General features: G+C 41.1%; 1 protein-coding gene across 2 annotated transcripts; it reads right to left on the bottom strand.

The window, feature by feature from the left end:
• Window positions 1-228: 228 nt before the first annotated feature.
• DMBX1 (diencephalon/mesencephalon homeobox 1) lies at window positions 229-5,613 on the bottom strand. 2 transcript variants are annotated; one of them, XM_015421970.1, is made up of 4 exons: window positions 5,460-5,613; window positions 4,418-4,596; window positions 2,353-2,707; window positions 229-629 (listed from the first exon to the last, which is right to left on the bottom strand). In XM_015421970.1, the coding sequence occupies exons 1-4, from the start codon at window positions 5,611-5,613 to the stop codon at window positions 229-231; spliced, it is 1,089 nt and encodes a 362-aa protein (XP_015277456.1). The 2 variants fall into 2 exon arrangements, with proteins under 2 accessions (XP_015277456.1, XP_015277455.1); XM_015421969.1 differs by having other exon boundaries at window positions 4,418-4,613; window positions 5,462-5,613.
• Window positions 5,614-24,111: the final 18,498 nt, after the last annotated feature.

Genomic DNA, 24,111 nt, shown 5'->3' with positions numbered 1-24,111 from the left:
TTTCTGCAGAGGATTTTAAATGGGCCGGGGGGGGGGGGGGGGCGCAGAAGCAATACCTGATATGGAAACCAGAGCTACAGGAGGACACGGAAAGAAGTCAATGTTTCCCCATGAATGTGAGCTCCTTAATATGGGGCAAAATGGAGTGCTGTGTCACAAAGCAAAGACATGGTGCATTGTGTTGTGGTCATCCATTGGTTGGTCTCTTACACGTTTCTAGTCTGGTGCTCAGTTTGGTAATGTGTCCAGTCCCAAAGAGGCAGCGTGTTGCTTTGCTCGCAGTCGTAGGTTCTCAATGCTGGTTGTTTTACTGTTCAGGCTTGGAAGAGAGGAAGAAGCCTGCAGGATAGGAGAGGACCACACTTGCTGAGCGTGGGATAGTGACTGGTAGTAAGACTGGCAGTGCAGGGAGCTTAGGGGTGCCATGTTGACATTCATGCCCAAATAAGGCATGGCAGAAGGGGTCCCCATTTCAAAGGAGGAGTAATGGACTAAGTTGTTTGTGGCTGCCATGTGTTGACGGAATTGCTCTTGCAGGCGGAAGAGGCTGAGGGGCGATGAAGAATAGGAGTGGGTCTGAGACATACTGCTGCTGGAAGATGGTGTGGCTGTGACACTGACAGGGGAATCTGCATAAAAAGGAAGTTAGTAGAAATTATTTGTCATGGGAAGTAAGCCCAAAATTAGGGAGAATGTGTTCATTTGCACTGCAAAAGATGTATGCCCAGTCTGCCCCAAATTCAAGTCCATTTGAGATACTGCAAACAACATAAAACATTTGAAGTGCATGAGGGGCAAAAGACCCATCAATCGGTTTCTATTATACTCCAATCATATGTTGTGCTTTCCAAAGCTGCCCCAAAGACATTTGCTCTCAAGTTGTTTCTTGCTTAAATTTGTCAGCAAAATGTACAATGACATTTCCACATGACACCAACAATGATGGATAGGTTCAAAGGTGCATTTTACTTTGACATGCAAAAACTTAAGCCCTCCACCTCTAAACATTGGATGGATCCCATAGATCTGTTCAGCTAATGGGAATGGCTTCTTCTGGCACAGGGAGCCTTGCACAGATGGGACACTCCTTACTAGAGGTGCCTGAAGTGCTGTGTGTTAGAGTGCATCATAATTGCCAGCAATGAATGACTATGCCACTGGTTTATTGATGACTAGATCTAGTATTCACCAAGCCATTTGTAGGAGTTCACTGGGTAGTTTCACAAACAATCAGCTTTTGTGCATGCACGTTGTTTAATGGATGTGCAGTTTCCCTGTGAAAGTAGTTTGCATCTTTTTTTAATATCCCCCCCATCACTCCCACCCCATATCACTCACAAATGCCTCTGGCATGCTATTGTGACACTGCTATTGTGACACTGAGTATTAAAAATTAATGCATGTATGTTTGGTTACCCAATTCACATACTTAGTCATTCCATACATGTGTGACTCTATGTCTGGTAGGGCAGAAATACATTTCCCTTCTCCCTTTTAGGGACGCCACCCTTCCCTCCACCAGTATTGTAGTTCGGCTGACTGTTTTTCGGAATTATTCATTATGGTTTTTTTACACACATACAGTCATATGGGAGGATTTACTGTCCTCCTTTTTGTACCCCAGGGCCCATGCAGATAGCTGGAAAAAAATGTTATGCAAAGCCAGAAAGACCACCGGGTTGTGTTAGAGTGCACCACCACTGTACTTGAGCAAAATGGGGGGAAAGGGAACAGCCCTGAGGTAAACTTTGCTATTAATGCTCAAGTGGAAATATTATTCCCCATGACCATGACCCTTTCATTCATTCAATGACAAATAACTGGAAGTGACACACAAACCAGCACCCATCCTGCTGCCTTGCCAATGCCACTGGATGCAGCCAAAAACTTTCCCTCCACTTCTAGCTCAGCATGAGCCATATTTTCATATTCATGCTGCTCAAGGGCTTTCTCTTCCAGATGCAGAATGACCTGGTTCACCAGGGCACCAAGTCTGTCTATTAATAAGGCCCAGTGATCAAATAACTAGTATGATGAGTAAGTAAAAAGGCTACTATGCAGCTGTCAACCAGTTCAGAAAGAGTTTGAGATGCTTGCCACACCAACAGACAAATCCCAGGACTGGCTTACAGGAATTGTTACCATTGATTGTGATAAATTTGCCTTGCAAACTCATTGGCTGCAATGATCATGGCATCCCTACTCTTGACACATAAAACTGATGCCTTATAATGGAGGCTGATGGGTCCTGAAATGAATCTATCTTTAGGTTATGTTTTACACCTGAGCATAAGCACAATTGTGAGCTGACCCAGAAACCTCATAGAGAGGCAAGTAGGTTTTGTTCCTCACCGGCTTTGGGGCTTGCCCTCTTGCTGTTCAGAGTCTTGTTTTCATTTCCAGGGCTCTTGTCTGCTTTATTCTCTTCCAATGAGATCTTGAACTCTTCCTCTCGATCTGTCTGGTCCTCAGCTGCTGATTCACTTGCTGATTGCTCAGACAGAGTGAGGTTGAGCTCCGTATTCACCTCACTTGGCAGGCTAAGAGATTTGTCTGCCTCGGGAGTTGGAGTCTGTGTTTCTAATACGGGAGCATCTCCTTTGCCATCACTGTGGTTGACTTCGGAATCTTTCTGTTTCTGTAGCTGCTCCTTTTGTAGGCTGCGCTGCTTCTTCCGGAACTTAGCTCTTCGGTTTTTAAACCAAACCTTCAGCAAAGAAGAAAAAGCAGATAAAAATTCATTCAGCATCCCATAATAATATAGGTTAGGATTGTTCAAGCCAGAATCGAAAGTGATGCACCAGTAAGCACTTTCATTATAATCAATATCTCTTACTCATCTTCTTGTTCAAAAAAAGGTACAATTGATCTCTTAGGCTACTTTGTTCAGGGATTTTGCAATGTTATGGGAATCCAGGGGCATATATCATACCTACATTGGGACAGGATCCCTAGAATGTGCTCCTAAATCATGCTTTGGATCCATGTTTAAAGACTTTTGAGTAGCAGGGCTTTTGAATGACATTTTTAATATGAAACTCTGCCCAAACAAACATATGATTGTCCTTGCAGGGTAGCCCATGATAGTGGGCTGGGCATCAGTTAAAATCACAATAGTCCACGGAGCCAGAAAGAAGGTGATGGCAGAAGATCCATTTATGGATCTCCCATCACTTTAAGTCTGTATTAATAAAAGCCCTGGGGAATGGAGTCAATACTGTGGGCGGAAAGAGTTTAACCCTTTCCCCTGCACTTTCTGATAAAAGTTGTGCTACTTCCTTGAAATTGCTATCTGTCTCACAGGTACCCAGGTGTCTACAAGTGCCCCCCCCCCCCGGAGATCCATTCTTAGACCTTGATGCATCTTGTCTAATTTGACCCCAAGAAGCTTCTTGTGAAAACTCAGGACAAGACATGACCATATCAAAGCAAATGCAAAGTGTTTGTATCTAATCTTTGCATTGATATGAGGACTTCGGCTGCACTCTTCAGTACATTTACTTTGAAGCCATGCCGATACTCTGTTAAGAACAAGGCAATAGTTTGGATAGGGGTGGTCTAAGAGCCATCAGACTGATATGACAGTTTTCATGATGTATTCAAGCCAACCCCCATGCATTTAAATTACCATATGAACACTAGCAGAAATAGGTATACATAATCAAACAATGTTATTGGCATTACCTTACACAAAAATGTAAATGTGAAGAGACTACACTGCTGGAGTTAGGATTAAGGTATGGTACTATGCCCATGGCTAGACTGTGAAACCCTATCAGAATGTTTATAGCAGCTGTAGCAACATTTTTAGATATGCTTTATAATTTTATGAGACTGTGGGGGAAAAACAAGATGGACACAATGCACATCACAAAAGTACAGTGAGAAGAAAATGTACAGGGGCTATCCACGAAAAAGCCCTTACCATTTGCAATAGATTCAAAATACTGACATGTGTACTAAGAGTAGAGACAAAGACTGTTAAGTGTTAAGAAATAATTTGAACAGATGTTTTCTGCATTCAGCATCAGCGTCATTCTTTTCACATGTTTTCAGATCCCTTCCCTCATGTTGAAGATGTCTTTCTTCAGCCTGAGACTATCAAACTCTTATGCTCATACCCTGACCTGGATAGCCCAGGCAAGCCCAATCTCATCAGATCTTGGAAGCTAAGCAGGGTCGACTCTGGCAAGTACTTGGATGGGAGACCTCCTCGGAAACCAGCAGTTGGGAGGCGGGGGCAGGCTTTATTCAGCCACCTCTCTGAATATCCTCCAGGCCCCCAGTAGGGGTCAGTCACCAGAGATCGCCATGACTTCCAGGTGTACACACACTCAGATGCATGCACACACACACATTAAAAATACAAAAAACCCCCACCCCTCTTAACTCATGAAAACTCTTGAAGTACAAGTACCTGTACTCTGGCTTCTGGCAGATTGGTACACATTGCCAGCCTTTCCCTCATCACCACATCTGGATAGTGGGTTTTCTGGAATGTTTTCTCCAGGGCTTCCAGTTGTTGGGCTGTGAATGCTGTGCGGCTCCTTCTTTGTTTGCGATGCTGGGAGCCATAACGGGCCTCTAAAATGATGTCTTGAAATGTACAGCCGTTGGAAGACAAAGAAGTGGCCAATTTAATTAGTGTAATTTGTGTGTTTTATACAAAATAGAGCAATTGGGCAGCTAACAGAGTAATCAAACAATAAGAAAACTTCTAGTACTGGCATTTAGAATACTGCTACATAGGCATCTATTAGGCTGACTTTTAGGAGAGTTGCTGGAATGCAACATTTGACTGAATATCACCAGAAGACCTCTTAATCCCTCACTTTTCTCATATAGGGAGGAGAAGGATGAACAACAATTGCATTATTACTGTATTGTTATTCTGGCAGAGAACCCCTTGAACTGGATCTGGCAGGTCCATGTCCAATTCTCTGGGCTGCAGCTGGCTATTGTGAAACATGTTGGGAAGGCAAAATATCAAACTACAAGATTACATTCTGTGTATGTCTAGTAGCAATTCACTAGTTTGAATAGTTCATGTTAAAACCCATATATAAGACAGAACTTTCATTTTGCATATGCAAATTTTTGCAACTGAGCAAACTGTACTTTTGTTCTAGTTCCACATTTGATTTGTCTTACTCATACTGAGTAAAAGAAATCTCCGAAAACTGGTGCTAGGAGACACCATTAGGGGAGGGCCTTGGCCTCTGTGCCCTGTTTGTTGGCTCTTCAGGGCAAAAAAAAAGTGGTTGGCTACTGTGTGAAACAGGTTGCTGGATTTGACGGACCACTGGTCTAATCTGGCAGGGCTCTTCTCATGTGACTGGCTGTAGAGGTTTTAAAAATGACTGAAACTGGTTGTGCTCACAATTCCATTTTAGCACCATTCATATAACAGTTCTGACCATTCTCCAAATGCAAGCACAAAATCCATTAGTTGTTCTTACCAGCCAGTCTCTCTGCCAGTGTGAGGGCATGCACAGAAGGTCTGTAGTCTGGGGCATGCTGAGCTTGCTGTGCTGCTTGTTGGTGAAGGTTATACATGGCACTCAGAGAATTCATGGCATGAAGAGAGTAACCATTCACTCCATAGTGCTGCATGATGACATAAGACCTGCAAGACAAAAAGAAGGGGCCATAAACTTTACTGTTACAGTAAAACAAATAAGATTTTTAAAGTTAGATTTATCCCATATAGACTATACAAAATTATAGCCTTTCCTTCTTTGAATTCAAGAGATGCACACTTATTGTATTTTTAATTGGTGTCATAGATGCAACGAACATGAAATTGAGCAAACTTCAGAGGGCGGCGGAAGACCGGAAGGCCTGGCGTGATCTGGTCCATGGGGTCACGAAGAGTCAGACTCGACTGTGCTTGATCATAACCAGGCCACCAGCCCCTTCTACCTTTAATGTAAAATGGTTCTTCTTATATATACATTTCCTGAGACACCACTTGTTTTTAATTGATGCATGTGGCTGATTATTACTTTGATACTGATCTTCTAAAGTTATATGTTTATATTTTTGTTTTTCATTATATCATATGGTTTTGAGAAATGGATATATTGAACAGCTAATGTAAAACTGGTATAGTTATTTTCCTCTGTCAAATATTGCCACTCAAATATTCAGACCCTCAAAGTTGGCTCTCACTAGATGCTGTCTCCAGAAGGAAAGAAGACATTTAATTTCTTCCTGAAAACAAGAGAAATTGAGGTATATGTATGTAATTGCTAAATTATAAATCCAATAAATTCTAAACTAAATACATCAATGATATATATATAAAAGACATGTAACAAAATAATTATAACATACAAAATTGTCCTGTTGTCAGTTATAAGTAAAAAGACCAAATGCATTTTGATAACACTGTCTTCATCAGTGGTCAATCATACTGCAGAAGACACTAGGGGTGTGTTCTGCGAAATTTTGTTATAATTTTGGATCTGGGATTCAAGGATAGCACCTTCACCATTTATTCCTGATTTTCAGGTAGAAGAGTACCTCTTTGGGATTCAAATCCATGAGGGATGGTGTTTTTTTTAAATTTTTAAACCATTATTTTCAATGCAGGAATAAATTTGAGAGTCTGGTGCAGCTGTTTTTAAAGATAATGGCACCAAAATTGTCCAGAACATAGTACTCCCTTTAATCTAAAGACCCCCTAAGATTCAAGCAGAATCAGGGCTGTAGCTAGTATTTTTTTTACTTCAGGGGGCATTTAAATAAGTCGGGGGGCATTGTGTCAGGAGCAACAAGAGAGTAAAAGCTTTAAAAAGTGATGAGAGAGAAGAGGCTGGAGTAGGGAGCAGACATGCCCTGTTGTGTGTCTTGCCTGAAGCCAGTGAGAAGTATACTGCCGGCAGGCAGGGCAGGGTGACGGCACAGCTTGGTGCAGCTGTGGCATGCGAGAAAAAATAAACTGGCTGGATGGGAAACCAGGAGGCCTGGGCAGTAAGTTGGGGAGGCCGGCCCTGAGATGCCCTACTGTAGCTACGGGCCTGAGCAGAATGGACAAAGTGGTTAAGTTTTACAGACCCATGAAGCTGGTGTCCCTCTGCACACTTTTCTCTACTGTTTCCTATGGGGAAGGGAATGGAAGTGGCCTGGCAGGAAAGCACTGGCCGCTGATTTTTTTTTTTAATCCTGGGCCCCGGTCACACGGGCAGGAAACTGCGGGGGAGAAGCGTGGCTGTTTGCCCTGGGGCAAACTACTGCGCAGTTACTCGATCAGACCTCCCGTGGAGGTCCTGTGGAGGTACCATGGAGGTTCCATGGCAAGGGAGAGGTGCTGATCACAGGACAAGCCGGCGTGCAATGAAGAAGCGCGCGCCGCGGCAAACTGTTTTTTTGTGTGTGTGTACACGACGAATGCGCATGCTCCGTTGGGTGCGTGTGCACATCCACAGAGACGTGGACAAAAAAAACACACCTTATTTGCAAGGGGACATGGGCGGGCGCCGGATGCCACCGGAAACGCGATCAGACGCCCGCCCTTGCCCCGCAGTTTCCGGAAACTAGTACCTCCAAGGTACTAGTTTTTTGCCACGCAGTTTCGGCTGGAAGCCTCGGTTGTGCCACGGGAGTGCTACGCTTCCCAGATGTGCTGGTGAGATCACGCCCGGAAACTCCGCCTGTTTTCCGTCTCACTTGTGTGGCTTCTGTTCCGTGTGACCGCAGCCCAGGTTTCTTTTCATACTCTTTCAGTAACTAACTGACAATAAAAAAACCCTTTCCACTGAAAACTCTGCATTTGCCATTCTTCTTTGTTGTGATCCATTTTCTCCTTCACAAAGTAAGGAAGGTTTCATTTGCAGCAAACCATTCCCCTAACCCATCACTGCAATTTTTAAAATAGTTTGAATTTTAAAAATAGAGCATATGTGCACATGCTTGCATATGATATATTGATCATCTAATTGCTATGAAAAAGATGTCTTTGTGCTGGGCTTCCAGTGGAAGGGTACCTTAATTACAAATATCTATTTAAAGAGGTCATAGTGGGGAGGGTCTCATTCCTCTGAAAAAGTCATCCAGCTCAAAATAGCAGCTCTGGGCCTTAAAAATTCCTTTTCTGGGGCTTGTCTCTAATTGTGATTGGCTGGGAACACCCCGATCCCTTGCAAGGATCCAATTGGAAGGAGAAATGCCATTGCCCTGGAAATCAAGGGAATCAAAGAAAAACAAAATATCTGCTGCTGCTGACGATGGTGTTTACTGTTCCAGAAATCTTGGTAACAATCCCAAAAAGCAATTTTAATGTGTATTTTTTGTTTGGGAATTTCAAGATACACACCTCTAGAAGATACAGCTGATTCCTAAAAATACATATAAAATATCACACAATATACCCAGAATACAAACATCAATAACATGAATTGTGCATATTTAGTTGAACAATGCCCAATGGATGTTCCTTTAAATACTCATTTTCAGTAACCTAAACATACAAATAAAATAATTCTAATTTTTATTGCTTATATAAAATAATTGAATAAGCATACATTTACCAAGCTAAAAAATGCTCACTCTAAGTTGTGGAGCCTTGTGAGCAAAAAATACTACTTTGTGAACTACTAGCATTTATGTTGTAAGCATGTGATTTGGCTACTGCATAAATTAGTTTGCTCTGGAGCCATCCTTCCTGAGTAAAGACAAAAATGTATGAGCCGGAGGCTAAAAAACTGTGAGCTAGCTCCCACTGACTCAGCTTAGAGGGAACACTAACCAGCATACCTAAAGGACTATCTACTTCTCTATGAACCTAACTAACCTCTAAGGTCATCTTCTACGGCCCTGCTTTGGGTGCCCCCATCTTCTGACATGGGCAGATGGCAACTCAAGAGAGGGCCTTCTTGGTTGTGGCATCAGAACTATGGAACTCTCTCCCTCTCTAGGCATATTCTTCTGTCCCCTTATGTCACTCTTTTCCACCAGCATGTGAAGATATTTTTTATTTCATCTGGCATTCCCTCAATGTTCCCTCCTTCCAGTCTTATGTTTTAATTACTGTTTTCTGCTTTTAATATGTTTTGGTTTTAATTGTTTTTATAAATTTATAATGTTTGAATAGGTGCTTTGGTGATCCTGATAGGGAAAAAATTGTTTGTTTGTTTGATTTATACCCCGCCATCCCTACCAAAGCAGGCTCAGGGTGGAGGCGGCATACAAATTTTGTAAATAAATAAAATAGATGATGACAAAATTTGTATCCCCAGTTTTGTAAGTAGTTAAAAAAAAGTTTACTTTCTGAGATAGAAATTCCTTAACAGGTTTCTGGTTTAAATATTTGTTTCAACCAACCCTTATATATGTGTTTACTGAAACAGTTCTGTCGAAGGAACCGCTAGGCTACGCTGACATAGCGTAGTCTGACATAGCCACGACTATCTATTTTATAATTTATTTTGGATTGTATTATTGGTAAATGCTTCTAATATTGTATGCCAATAAAAGGTATTTGAATTGAATTGATATATGTGATTAACATATAGCCATGCAAGTAATGTGACTTTCACAAACAAGAAACAAGTGGCTCCATGTGACATTTTGAGAATGGGAAGGTGGTGCAAGAAAGAAGACTGAAGCTGCTTTTCCCACATACTATGGTTATGAGCAGGAAAGGGCCAGCATGCATCTGGGAAGCACAGACTTCCCATTGCCTCCTTTCCATCATAGGCAAATTGTACTCCAAGCGTCTACTAACCAAATTAACTTTCTGGATGTCTCAGCAAAGGGTTCTAGACCCTGAACAACTTGGGTTCTGCAAAGGCAAATCTACAATAGAGCATTGTATTAACTTAGCACATCTAGCAGATAAATATACTACACCTAGAAACTCTAAACTCTATGCAGCTTGGATCTTAAAGGAGCATTAGACTTAATTGATCGAGAGTTATTATGGACTAAACTGTACCAACTAGATATGGACAAGAGACTTCTCAAATTAATCGTAATGCTACACACCACCACCACCTGTCAAATCAAATGTTCAACCACAGGGGAATTAACTCCGAAATTTCCCTTTAACAAAGGAGTTAAGCAGGGATGCATATTTGCTCCTTTCTTATTTAATCTATTTCTCAATGATTTGACCCCCGTTTTAGCGGAAGAATATCATTCTCCTAAATTGGGAACCCTTCCTGTACCTATCCTGCTATATGCAGACGATACAGTACGTAGGGCTCTTGCACGTAGAGCTCAGATGTCTGTTGAACAGATGTCTTAGTTATTTTCTTGAGAATAAATTACTCCTGAATTATGAGAAATCCAAGATTTTAGTATTCGCTAAGTCCTGTAAAATTCAAAAATGGACATTTGACAGCAAAGAAATTGAGCATTTTAAATATCTAGGTCTCCACTTCAGTTATAGCATGTCCTGGTCTTGCCGTCGCAAATCTATGATTAACGTAGCCACTATCAATGCATCAGCCATCTCACGTTTCTTCTTTAATAGAGGCAAACAATTTGTTCCAGCTGCTTTATAAGTTTTTAAGGCTAAAGTGATCCCACAGGTATTGTACAGTATTCCAACATGGATAAGTGCCCTCAAGACTGGTATTGAAAGAGTTCAATCCAAATTCATTAGGAAAATTATGGGTCTGCCACACTGCGTCTCATACGCAGCTCTCTGTTTAGAAACAGGCCTTAACGTGATAGAAACAAGAGCACGGCTTATATCAATTAAATACTGGTTACAAGTGCACTACTTTGCTGACTGTGGGAGCTTTTTATACCAAATGCTGTCTGAATCCATCTCATCCAAATGGATTGCCTACATAGAAAAGAAAATAATTACAATGGGCTTATCCATGGATTCCCTATATATGCTCCCTTTCACAAATGCATACCAGGTAATCTAACGTAGAATCCTAGACACTGAGATGCAAAAATTAGACAGGGATGCAAATAAGCCCTGCTCCCCTTTAAATTTTGGAATTTTTCCAAATGTGGGCCATTCACCTTCTTATTTATCAGCTCTCCATGCCCCACAATTGTGCAGAGCATTTGCACTTGCTAGATGCAACACCATTACATCTGCAGTTACTTATGGCAGGATTCCATATTCAACTAGACTTTGTGCATGTAACCTAAATCAAGTTGACTCGGTCCTCCATATTTTACTGTATCGTTCCCAATATGATGATATATGTTCTACTTTTTTAGATCCAATTTTATCCAATATGATAGGCTGGCCGGATACTTTGAAGGTGTGCCATCTTCTGAACAATTTGTCACCCCAAATAACTGAAAAGGTAGTCCTATTCCTAAGTCTGGTAATCAAGGATCGATTGCATAATGTCTAGATGTATATGGTTAACTTATTTGTCCTTGTTACCTCCTTATCTGTTTATTGCTTCTACCTGTACTCCGATATATGCCAATAAAGGTTGTGACAGTGACTGTGAACTTCCAATTGCACATCTGATACAAAGTCCTTGTGTCACCTTTCCCCTCCAAAAATCTGAGGACATCAAAATGTTTAGATTGGTTTTCAAAATGCATGGTGATTCCCCCTTCCTACCCTTAGCCCACTGTGCTTCCAATATACAACCCATGGTATTCAGGGAACTCCCAAAAACTGTGCAGCATACAGGGGCAGCCTGGCCATTTAACTTCTAGGGAATTTGCTGTGGACCACCAACATAGAAGGGTACAGCTGACCACGAGTGAGCAGAGCCAAGTCCCAGAAACTCTCTCCAAGCCTCAGACCTCTCATCACCAACACCAGTCAGTGTCAGCTTATGAATTGCCTCCTCCTGCACTGCTTTCAGTTGGGGGTATGATATAGTTGATGAGCTAATGTCCATATGTCAGCCCCACTGAGCTGGGTGGCCCTGGAGCACTGACTTGTAGCATAGCTGGGACCCCTCAGCTTGATTTGCTCCGGGGCTGTTTTCAATTCCCAATCCACTCCTGGCTGAATGTGCTATGGAGGACTGTGGTGGGAGGAGGGAACTGGCGAGAACCAGTCTTATTTACAGGCACATCTTTATTAGCAGAGGTACTTTTCTGCCCACAGAAAATAAACTTTGGATCTACCCAGTGAAAAGATCTTGGCAAACCAAATAAAATCCTTGTGTTGGCTGGCAGAAAATAGGGATTTGTTAGAAAAAGAGATAACTGAAGTAATAAATCTTGGCACAGGTGGATATTCTCATAAGCAATAGGCAAGAGTACACAGTTTGTTGGACATCTAGAAATACTGAAAATATGTAAGGATGCTTGATGAAATTAAGTTTCTTTCCTTTAACATTTTGAGAAAGAGAATGCATCTCTCGGGGATGATTTGCATCTAGGAAACTGCTGATTTGAGAACTGAACAAGATAATCCTTGAGATCCCTTCCAGTTCTAGGATGCAAAGACAAAAAGCTACCCCCCCTTTAGTAGTAACTACAAATAGATTGCAACAGAGACAGCCAGTCTTTATCTTAAAATATCTCCCAGTTATCCAACTCATTTTTAAAACTGACAGTTCTCTTAGCAGAACTTCTGGCTAGAAGAATGACAAAATTGCACTTCTTTGTGGGTTAGAAATCTGTTTGTTATTGATAACTGAGTTTAATAATGAGCAGCATAGATCCATTCATCTGGGGGGGGGGATGCAGGCTAACAGAATCACACACAAACACAAGCTTCCCATTTACCTCCCTGCATGTTCCAAATAGAATAAATTAAATATTTAAAAGACACTATGCAGCAGTTTTCTTTTGTAAATGGTGGAGGCCATTTGTCAAGCTGCAGCAGTGTTTTGCAAGCTGTCGAATTGTGCTTACATTGGTTAAAATAATCTTTATATTTCATTAAGCAACCAAATAAGCTGATCTTCCCCACTGGCTGTATAGATGGCTTTAATTTTCAAAATCTGCAAATGCATCTTTTATGTCGTTTGGTGGCTGGAGGGCATTGGTAATGCTGCCGCCAATTGGAGAATAAGCAGCAGCATTTGATTAGGTGGTATATTATATAAATTAACATTGTGCAGTGAAAAGAGCATATCTTAAGTTTTCCTTGATACAGTAGGGGATTGAACTTTCACCTCTGCTATTAATAATGGTTGGAGCTCCTGTATGCACTTTGCTACAGATTTCAGAGGGGTGAGAAGAACCAGAGAAAAGCTTGGTGAAGAAGCATAGGAAACTGAAGCACCTGCAATTAAGACAAGTGAGATTAGGAGCAAAAACGTGATACTTCATAAATGCTCAGAACTTCCACAGACTGCAGGAACCAGGTCCTTAAAAAATTAAAGTGGAATTATCCTTCAAAAATGCATCCAGCTAAAACCAGCATTTAGGCAGGACTTGTATTGTAAGAATATGCCATTGTGGAAAACGTCTTACAATTTTTTGTGACTGATGAGCACTCCCATGTTCTATCTAGAACTGTCCACATTTTTGCAAGCATCTCTGTTTCTGCCGCCTCCCTGTCAGTTTCTTGCCCCACCAGTTCTCTCTCCTCACTCCAAGCCTTACCTTTCCAGGGGCAGATGCATGGGGATCTGCGATGGGGGATGGCTCTTTAAAGACAGAATATCTTTCGTATAGATCACTTTCCTATAAATTGCTATGCCTAATCATACCCCTGCATGACTTCCTACTGGGACTGATAAAAATATAGTTTTTGCAGCCTCCTGAACTGAATCAGAAGGCCAAGAAAACTATAATTCCCATAAATGCAGAAAAGTCTAAGCACACTTAAACAGCAACCACTGGCGTCAGTTATACCACCACAGCCACTGAATTCTACTCTTCCAATCCTACAAAGATTTGAATTTTGTTAATGATATGTATTGCCCCTGTAGAAGTGAAAGATTATGCCAACACAGACAACAGGAAAAATGACGCTTTGAAGTGTACATATCCAGTGATTCTTCAAACTGTAAAATCTATAATTCCACAGTGCACAAAATATAGCACATTAGACCATTGTTTCAATTTATAAATTTGTTACTGCAGAAAAAAGTGAGAACTGTTCATTATCTACAACCCACATCCCAGCCCTCAATTCATGTCTTTCATGACTACTAATGTTCCATTTATATCATTCCCCCAACTTGGTTATAATCATCAGATTCTGAAAGAGAATTCAAATATGTTTTTTAAAAGGCAGATGTAGAAGTCCATTTTCATATATAATTCAAACTGGCTAAACATGAATGATGTTCAGATGAAATTTCATCTTTAATAATATTTGTTTCATTTCCTTTCTAGAAAGTACTTTTAAAAAAAGGATGTATCTATTTTCCTTCAAAAGTTTTAACACCACCATGGGGAGCCTGATTTTGATCAGGGAAATCAAGTGTGTGTTGAAGGGTTAAGTTCCCCTTCTTGGTGGCCCCAATCTGAATGAGGCTACACATACATTATTTACATTCTACTGACAGATGAAGATGTATCATTTTGTGTCTATAGTATCTAGACAAAAAAGAATTTCAGCCCTTCCAGTAGTTTGCAATGAACTTGCCTACTTGGTAGAAAGAGCATCAAAGATTCCCAAATCAAAAAGGACCCAACCAAAAATTATGGACCAGTCAAGGAACTCTTCTGGATAATACCAAGGTATCTGTACTCTTGCTTGTCATTTGAACAATCAGAGAACAGCAAAGTTTCTACAAGCTATTCAAACAGTGGGAAAACGAGGAAACAGTTTCCTGAAGGTGGATCTCATAGAAACTGAAACATTGGTCTGATCTTCAGTCAATGGTGTGGACTAAGAATATCTTTTCTCTGACTAACGACAGGCATTTCATGAAACCTGCTACCCTATATACTACTGAGAGCTTTGCTGGATCTTGAGCCATGTAGATGTTTTACCAGATGTTTTTCACTTTAAGAGTTCTAGTGAAAGTAATTTTATCTTCTAGCTTTTCTAAACAGTTTATCCCGTTAATCAACTGTTTTTACCCTTACAGTGCTTTTTTGGAAAATTAACTCAAATCTTGCCATCCTCCATTTTATTCACATTGTTTCCCCCCCCCCGCCCCACATGGTGGTCTGGGCCTGTAGGGAACAGTTGTTGTTGGTAGCTTTCTAAATAGTCAGAGATTGTTATCAATATTCTCATCAGGTTTAACATGTCTACCTTGCTTAACTTATCAGATGACAAGGTCTCCACTCTAATGCTTGCTGCATTCCTCTGAATTATTTCCAGTTTGTGTACATAAGCCTGTAAGTTGACACAGCACTTCAGCCATGACTGAACCAATGCGGAAGAGAATGGAGGCTGTTACTTCAGGAATTACTATTAAATAACATTGAAAAGGACTTGGCCCAGCACTGACCCACTTGAGATCTTTGGTACTTCATTCCAATTTGGCATTGATTCCATTTGAGATCTTTGGTACTTTATTCCAATTTGGCATTACTTCTGAATTGTTGCTTTTAATGAATTTTTGTAACCATGTGCTAGTATTTGTATTTAGCCTGCATTTTTCTGGTTGTTAAAAAACAATAGGAAGCTTTATTAAAAGTGTTGTTGAAGTTATTAGGTTTACAATATTCACTTTAGATAACCCGTTATCTCAAACGAATGTAGCTATATTAGGAACAAGTTAGGACAGACCTGTACCACCACCTCCACCCACATTTAGGCATTCCCAATATGAATGCCTTGGCATTTATTTTAACTAATTCCTTCATCCTGAAGAAGAGCCTCTGCCCTCAATACTGTGTACTTCTGCTGTTCAGAAATGTCATAGGCTGTTCAGACTGGCAGTTTGAAGCGGGAGAGAGTTGTGGCAAAAAAGAGCTGGAACAAACTGTTCTGGGTTTTCCCGTTCACACTGCAGCGACTTATACGGGAGCATTCCGGGAGGAGGTGCCAGGGAGCATTCACACTGTTGGCCTAGAGGCACAGCTGTAAAGTGCGCCTTTCTTTTTTCGTAATCTGGAGATATGCATAAGAAAAATGTGGCTTTTGGCGTTCACACTTTGTTGGTGCAGGATGGACACAGGATAATTGTGTTTTCCAGGGTTTGCTACCACTTTCACCATGTATCTTTTAAACTTGGGAGCGAAGCATTACAAGACAGGTTGAATGACAGATGTGCCTTTGTGAACGGCCCATTTAATCCGGTTGTGGAAAGTTTGTGAAAGGTGCGTATATCGGAGCAAACTGCCAGTCTGAACTCGGCCATAATTTCTCTGCAACTGTTTATTAGGTGACTTTTTTAACATCACAAAGTTTAAAAAAATATATTTGAAGTCTCCCTTCTTCGTCTGGGTTTAAGATGTTTCTTCATGTATTTTCCCCCAGGTTGCCTGAGATTAGTTGCTGTAGATTTTCCGGGATGTGTGGCCGTGGTCTTGGCATTGTAGAACCTGACGTTTCGCCAGTAACTGTGACTGGCATCCTCAGAGGTATAAATACAGAAAGATGGAATACTCTCTGTGTCAACCTTGACATAGAGAGTACTCCATCTTTCTGTGTTTATACCTCTGAGGATGCCAGTCACAGTTACTGGTGAAACATCAGGTTCTACAATGCCAAGACCACGGCCACACATCCCGGAAAATCTACAGCAACTAATGAACTCCGGCTGTGAAAGCCTTCGACAACATATTGCCTAAGATGTTTTCTTTAGTTTTCTTATTTTTACGTTTTTACATTTTACATTTCACATTTTTGCTGGTCTGTCTCCTCTTGGAAGGACTGGGGCAACACTAAAGCATAAATCAGCTTGCCTTTGTTTTGTCCCGTAAAGTACCTGCTAAGCACTGGCCACATAGTTATTTATTTATTTATTTCATTTAATTTCATTTATACCCCGCCCTCCCCGCATTTTCCTCTGCCTTTTAGCATAGTGATCTGTTCTTCTTATTCCCAGTGTCCTTTCTAGGTATAATTAAAGATGTGCATTTGATTTCTTGATGGGGTGTGTGCATGTTTGTTATAAATTGCTGTTCCATAATTCCTGTCTTGGTAGCCTTCTGTTTGATCTTCTGGTTGTTACAAACACAGCCTCCTTCTCAAAGCCCAAAGGGGCATTCAGGTTCCATATACTGGCTTTACTTCCAGTTCAGAAAAATAGCTCTGAACTTTCAAATGAACCTCCCCAAATAGTCCAATACTTTTTGCTCTTCCCTGACCATATGTTCATGTTGGTCTGCCTGCCTTTCTCTGATTCTGATTCATTCTTTCATGACTTGCAGTCCAGCTAAGGGCTGTGATTTTCTCAGTAGAGACACCATTTAGAGAAAACAGAGGGGCCATCCTTCCTTCCATGTCCCTACAAAATATTTCAGTCACCATGATTATTCCTAACTGCACTAATGATTATGAACAAATTTTACTGTACAGTAGGTTTCACACCATATTTAATTCTGAATAAATCCAATAGCAAGCATTTTAAGCTCTAACGTCTCCTACCTCTATTGTCCCTATAAATACCTATAAAGTCACCATTACCTTCACCTATAAATACCTATAAAGTCACCATTACCTTCCAACATTCAAATTACCCCTGCACCACATGCTTCCACTTGCTTTCATATACCCAGTTCTCTTCTCATCACCATTACACTGCCATTTCCATCTACTGAGCCTTCCACCATGGTACCACTATTTCTGAGCCCATCAGCCTGGCTTTTATGTCAAGCTGGCAATACAGCTGTAATTGGACACTACTCAATTGTAGCTCAGGCAGATTTGGTCCATGAACTTACAGTTGCTGAACATTATTATGATGGGACCAGGCATGCAATGCTATTTCCTGTTCTCTGTTAATGATACTTAATCTCAAATGGTCTGATCTATCAGGAGGGTCATGTGTATGCATGTGGGATATATATATATATAAACACACACACACCAGGGGTACATCTCCCCCAATATTATCTGCAGCCTCTAATGATTCTGCTGATACTAGTAATCTTGAATCTACCGTGAGTTACTCAGGCTGATTTTGCCATGACCACTGATGAAATAACTCATCTGCCCAGTGCAAGCCACAAGAATTACACTATTAACTCTCACGCACAGGCTGTGGCTTCCTCAAAAAATGTGGCAGAAGGTTCCAGTGCTAGTGTGCCTGTGTCTAGGGATCAATCCCAAAGCCAGTCAAAGTTTCATCTCCTTTTAGAAGAACAATCAAAGAAATATGGCCTGTCAGAATACTGACTTCTCATAAACCTGGTGTTTCCAGTTATGTTCCTGTTCAACCATTGAAAACATTTGTTACTTGGGTTTGGCCATGGGTGGATGCAGTTTAAATCTGATATACCACTCTAAGGAGTTACAGTTTGCCGGAATGGCAAACTAAAGTTTTGACAGGAGAAAGACGTAAGCCTGTACTGAAAACGGGGGTGGGGGTGGGCATAGTTCTTATTAGTAAGCCACAGATACTTAGATAGACCTTAGGCCAGACCCGACTAGCAGATAGCTGATGGGTCCATAGGCTTGTGTTAATTGTATTTTTAGCAAAGGCTTTTGAAAGAGCCACCGTAATGAGAGATGGTATAAAGCAGGACTGGGCTGGCTGAAAGGACAAGAAAGGTAGATTGATTGAGAAGTGCTGAAAGTAGTGTTCTCTGAAAGACAAAGCTTGTTTTACAAGCTTTGGCTCCAAAAAAGACAGGGAAAACAGAGCTGAAACTGGTAGCTGGGATGAATTGAACAATCTTCCCTGGGAGAGCTGCAGTGGCTAGGAAGAGCTGAAGAGTGGGAATTGCTGACAGCTGAACTCTTCATTTACTGTACTGAAATCAGCAGTACAGAGCTGCCCCCACTTCGCCAGGAGGAAAGGGAAGCTGCTCCTAGGGTAATGAACAAGCTTCAAGACTCATCCAGCATCTTCACAGGAACAGTTCCTGCTGTTGCAGGAAGGCCTTCTTGACATCTGGGACTCTGTTCCAGGCTTAGCCTCAGGAAGAACACAGTGATGGCTGTGCCTTCTACAAATGGATTCTGAGTAGGGCTCTGCTCTGGGACAATGGTTAGTGAACCAGTATTGATACCTTTGGGACTGTTTTTCACAGTTCCTTTCTGTTGTATTTAAATAAATTGGATTTATATTTTGAGTTTATGAACATTACCCTGGAATTTGAACCTGGTCCTTGGGACTCAAGAGGTTACATATATCTCTTAGAGCCAGTTTGGTGTAGTGGTTAAGTGCGCGGACTCTGATCTGGGAGAACTGGCCTTGATTCCCCACTCCTCCACTTGCACCTGCTGATGTGACCTTGGGTCAGTCACAAGCTCTGGCACAGCTGTCCTTGGAAAAGAGCAATCTGTGTCAGAGTTCTCTCAGCCCCACCCACCTCACAGGGTGGGAAGGGGAAGGGAAAGGAGTTTGTAAGCCGCTCTGAGACTCCAAGTGAGGGGCGGGGTATAAATCCAATCTCTTCTTATTATTATATTATTCTACTCACATATGACTGAAAAGTACACTCTATCTGGAGACAGGAGTCTGGAGTTTATATCCCTGCACTGACAGTTCCTTCTATAGAATGCTCTAAATAAATGATCTCAAGGTTTTCCCCCCACACTTCTATTTCTTGAATCTTTCAGATCCAGAGACTTCAAAATTCACATAAAATAAAATAATGCCAGTTCCTAAATCACTTTTTTAATTCCTGAGAGGACACTTGACGTCCATGGAAATGGTTCTCCTTTTAAATAATTGATAGGAATATAAATAAATATTGCAACTTTTCCTGAACATTCATCCAAAAAATGGTGGACTATAAATGCACAATGAAACAGATTTCAAAAGATTTCCTTAAGAATATCTAGATTAAGTTGCTATAAAGAACAAGACTAGTTAGCATTCAGTATATGCCAGATAGATAGACATTTGCTTTTAGTTCATTTGTCCAGCATTAATGAGCAGTGAATAAGATCTAGGTGAATATAGGCTTGGCTAGGGCTTTTTTAATGCTCAATTTCAATTAATATCACTGATATAAAATTCTAATCTTTGTTGATATCATATTTTTATAGTTTTGGTTAGGTGATGTTGGCTGTTGAAATTTAGTTTACAGGAAATGTTTTCGTGTTTCATATATGACTATATTGCATTGTGACAACTGCTGAGACAACAATGTTTACAGTTATTTTAGCCCATCATTTTTGACACCTGACCTACAGACTGCATTTAGAACATGTCTGCTCAGGACAGTGGCTATATAATACCCTACAAGCTCCAGCTAGCAGAAGTGAAAATGGCATTCTTTGGTTTCTTTCATAAATTGCAACATCAATGGCAGTCACCAGTGTTTAATTTCTAGATAAGAAGTGTCAGGGATCAAGCCAGCTTTCCAGTGACATCTTCTTCACTGCAGTTTGGTCCTCCTAATCCCAGTTCTATAAAGGCTGCACAGGCTTACTCAGTGATGGAGACATTCTGAATATAGTCAGAGGTACCGTTCATGTATTTTGGTTGCTTATACCCAATCTTCCTGTTTTAAAGTTTTCAAGATAATTAAAAATAATAACAAAATATCAATAAAATCATTTTAAAACACAATGTCAGCACAAAGTCCAGCAAATGAATCTAATTCCAGAACGCACACACACATAAAACTGGAAGAGGGCAGACTTTGCCTGGTGCCTAAATGACAGTGATCACCATCATTTCAGATAGATGTATTTGATTTCCCCAGGGAAAAATTTGAGGACAGCACCATAAAGGAAGCTCTCTTTCCACAGGGAAAAATTTGGGGACCACCGCCTCCTCCGTTACACCCCCGGGAGAGCATTATGCTCTTCACAGAACAACCTGCTGGTGGTCCTAGGCTCTAGAGATATCCAGCTGTCCTCAACCAGGCCTGGCCCCAGCCTAGTGGAACACTCTGCCAAATAACATCAGGGCCCTGCAGGGTCTTATGCAATTCTGCAGGGCCTGTAAGGCAGAGAAGTTCCGCCAGGCATTTGGTTGAGGAAAGCGACGGTTGACACCATGGCTGGCACCCTACCTGGAACCCGGTTCCTTGTGGAACCTACCCCCCCCCCCATGTGTGTGTGGATGTGTGAAGCACTCACAGATCAGATCATGGGAGGGAACTGCGAAACTTTTTGCCACTTGCTTTTAATTATTGTATAATACTGGGTTTGGTTTTTATATATTTTTATGGTTTTAGAATGTTGTACATCGCCTAGAGTGCCATGGGGCTTAGGCGATTAATAAACGTAATAAATAAACAATCACTTGCCTCACCCCAAAAGGGAGGGGAACCTGGAGAAGGAACTCTGAGGAAAAATCTTACTCCCCTGCTCAGGTTCATATACAAGGAAACTATCCTGCAGATACTTTGATCCCAGACAAGCCTAAACTGCTTATCCAAATCAGCGGCTTTACACTGTGCCCAGAAATGGACTGACAACCAATGAAAATGTTTCAATATTGGCATTTTGGTTTTAAATGCACACATTTTGTCTACTTTATATGCACGGTTCACATACCACACAAATCAGCTCTCTTGTTTATTACTTCTTCACATGTTCTTAGGCTGTCCCAAAATTCAAATCTAAATTGGGTCTTAGTTACAACTAAATTTACCTGGGTCAGGAAGACCACAGGCTGCATGCCAAAATGTACATTTGTTATATAAAGGCCTTCAGCAAGAGGGTTTTTTTTCCAGTTAGCAATGACCTGACAATAAATTCACAGCTCTCGCTTCATTTAATTCTGAAGCATTGTGGGGTCAAATCACTGTGAATGAACAATCAACATAAACATTTAGCCAGGCCATTTATTTTGTATGTCTTTACAAACCTAATCAGCGATTCCATTTTTCTGCTTCAGGAGACCAGGGTGCTAGTAGAGGCTTTTGTTCTGTCCCAAGGGCGATTTATATCTATTTTTTTAAAGCTCTGGTTAAAAAAAATGCAGTGATTTAAAAAGAAAAGGCACCACAGCATTATCCCAGAAGAAAGGCTGCAGTATGTAGTTACCTACCCCCTGAAATCCTATTCCTGCAGGTCCCCCTTTTTGAGATGGATAACACATTGTGATGGTAACAGTGCATTAAGTCACATAGCCCCAGATCACACCTGATCAATGTTCCCTCTAAGCTCTGGAGTCTGGTGAGCAAAAATTCTACTTTGTGAGCTACTGTTATTAAAGTTGTGAGCGAGCCATTTGGCTGCTGCATAAATCAGTTTGCTTTGGAGCCCTCCTCCCTGAGCGAAGACAAAAATGTGTGAGCCAGAGGCCAAAAAATTGCGAGCTAGCTCACACTAACTCAGCTTAGAGGGAACACTGAACCTGATGTCTTTCGTTTGACACCATGTATCAGCCCCGGTCCCCCATCACATGAAGGACGTTACAGTAGTGCCATGTCTCTGATCTGTACCATAGACAGTCCAAGAAGACTGGACTACATCACCTTTGTGCATGTCCTGCAAATTGAAAAATGTGAAAACTTATCTGCAGATCTGCACTGGAAACCACATCTGATTAGACAGACAGATTGAGGGACAGACAGACAATGTACATTTCTGAAGGCAGAATGCTGCATTTGCTCTCATTTTCTGTGTGTGACAGGGATGTCTTAGGTTAATGGTTTTCAAACTCTGTTCTAGGGAGCAATGAATGTCTCACAGAAGCCTATTATAAGGCAAGCAGGTGGGCAGAAAGACTATGGCTTTCCTGTTGCCAGTCTTCTACAGTCACAGGCCAGCACAGCTCGTCGTCTGCACTACAGGCTCTGTTCTCACGGGTCAGCAATGAAGGTTCCCTGCAGTGGTTCACAGCAAACTGATCACTGTGGAAAGGGTTTCTGTAGGATAGGAAACTTTGCTTCCATAGAGGTTTATGTAGAACAGCTGTTCTGCATATACAAACTCCTTAATGTGCTGGGCAGAGATATGATTGCTGGGATGCCACCCTTCATATAATGCCTTCATATGTTCTGGAAGTTCACTGATGTATGTGCAGACCCAAGTATTTTAGGTCAAACAAAAACAAAAGGAGGAAGCTCCCCCCCCGAGAAGTAGAAAATAAAAACATATAGTGCATGCAAGGCAGTGTTGCGCTCTCTCTTTTTGATGCCCCCATGACCCATATTATAACACTGTGACAATGACAATATGCTTTCTTCTTTTTGTAATTTTCATTATTGAGGAATTCTTTAAGTCTTTACTGCTGGTATAATGAATGGACACATATCAAGGAGATGATTTTGTGCTTTTATATTTTACTTTCTTGCTTGTGTTAAGAAAAGTAATGCTTCAGAAAAAACATACAATAACACAGACACTAAAATGCAACAGAAGATCCTGCACACATTATGTGAGAGCAGGTATGAGTGATAACAGTTCCACATGTGTTTAGGATCAGGGTCAAGGTGACACATTTCCCAAACAAATATCCTGTTAGCTTAGGTAGACAAGTAACACCCAGCAACAGGGAAATTATAATCTTCGTGAGCCACCTGAAGCAAGTCTGTTCAGAAGTGAGTCTCATGTTAGTCAATGGGACTTACTCTCAGGGAAATGTCCTTAGGATTGTAGCCTTAAATTGGGCTGCACCAGAGTGAGACTGCTGTTGAGTTCATGTGTATGACACAGAAGGAAAACAGTGCATTTTTCTTAACACTTCTGTATGATAACCTTTGTATAGGATCTTATAGTGAGAACTACTTTAAAAGACAAGAAAGAAGGGTTGTGCTATTCATCAGCACCGCAGGAATGCAACAAGAAAACAATAACCAAGTCTGCTAGTATACGTTTGCTTGCTACGGATTGCCTGCCAATTTTTCACGGTTCAGTTTTAAAGCAATTTCTTCATTGTGGTGATAAATCTTGATCCTTTGCACCAAAGCACTAGACTTTATTATTGTGAATGCTGTAGGTTCTTCTCCAGACAGCCTTTGACTATGTACTTGAGATACATTAGTGTTACCTAGGGCCTTCTGGGGAGATGGTCCATATAGACAGAATCAGCACTAAGCTGTCCAACAGATTTGATTTAGTTCTGTTATAAAGAAATCTCTGGTTCTATACCCTGATCTCAATTCCATTTAAGTCAATTTACTTAGAAAGCAAATGATTTCTCCCTGTCTTAAGCACACTTAAGATTTAGGATGGCTTCATGCATTTAGACAGCATTTTTATGTTTGCATAGTAGTTCCTAACAGTACAATGTGCAG

Source organism: Gekko japonicus, unplaced genomic scaffold (assembly GCF_001447785.1).
Source record: "Gekko japonicus isolate JY-2015 unplaced genomic scaffold, Gekko_japonicus_V1.1 scaffold75, whole genome shotgun sequence".
NCBI lineage: Eukaryota > Metazoa > Chordata > Lepidosauria > Squamata > Gekkonidae > Gekko > Gekko japonicus.
The sequence above is the reverse complement of the archived record's forward strand: the minus strand, read 5'-3'. Positions and strand labels throughout refer to the sequence as shown.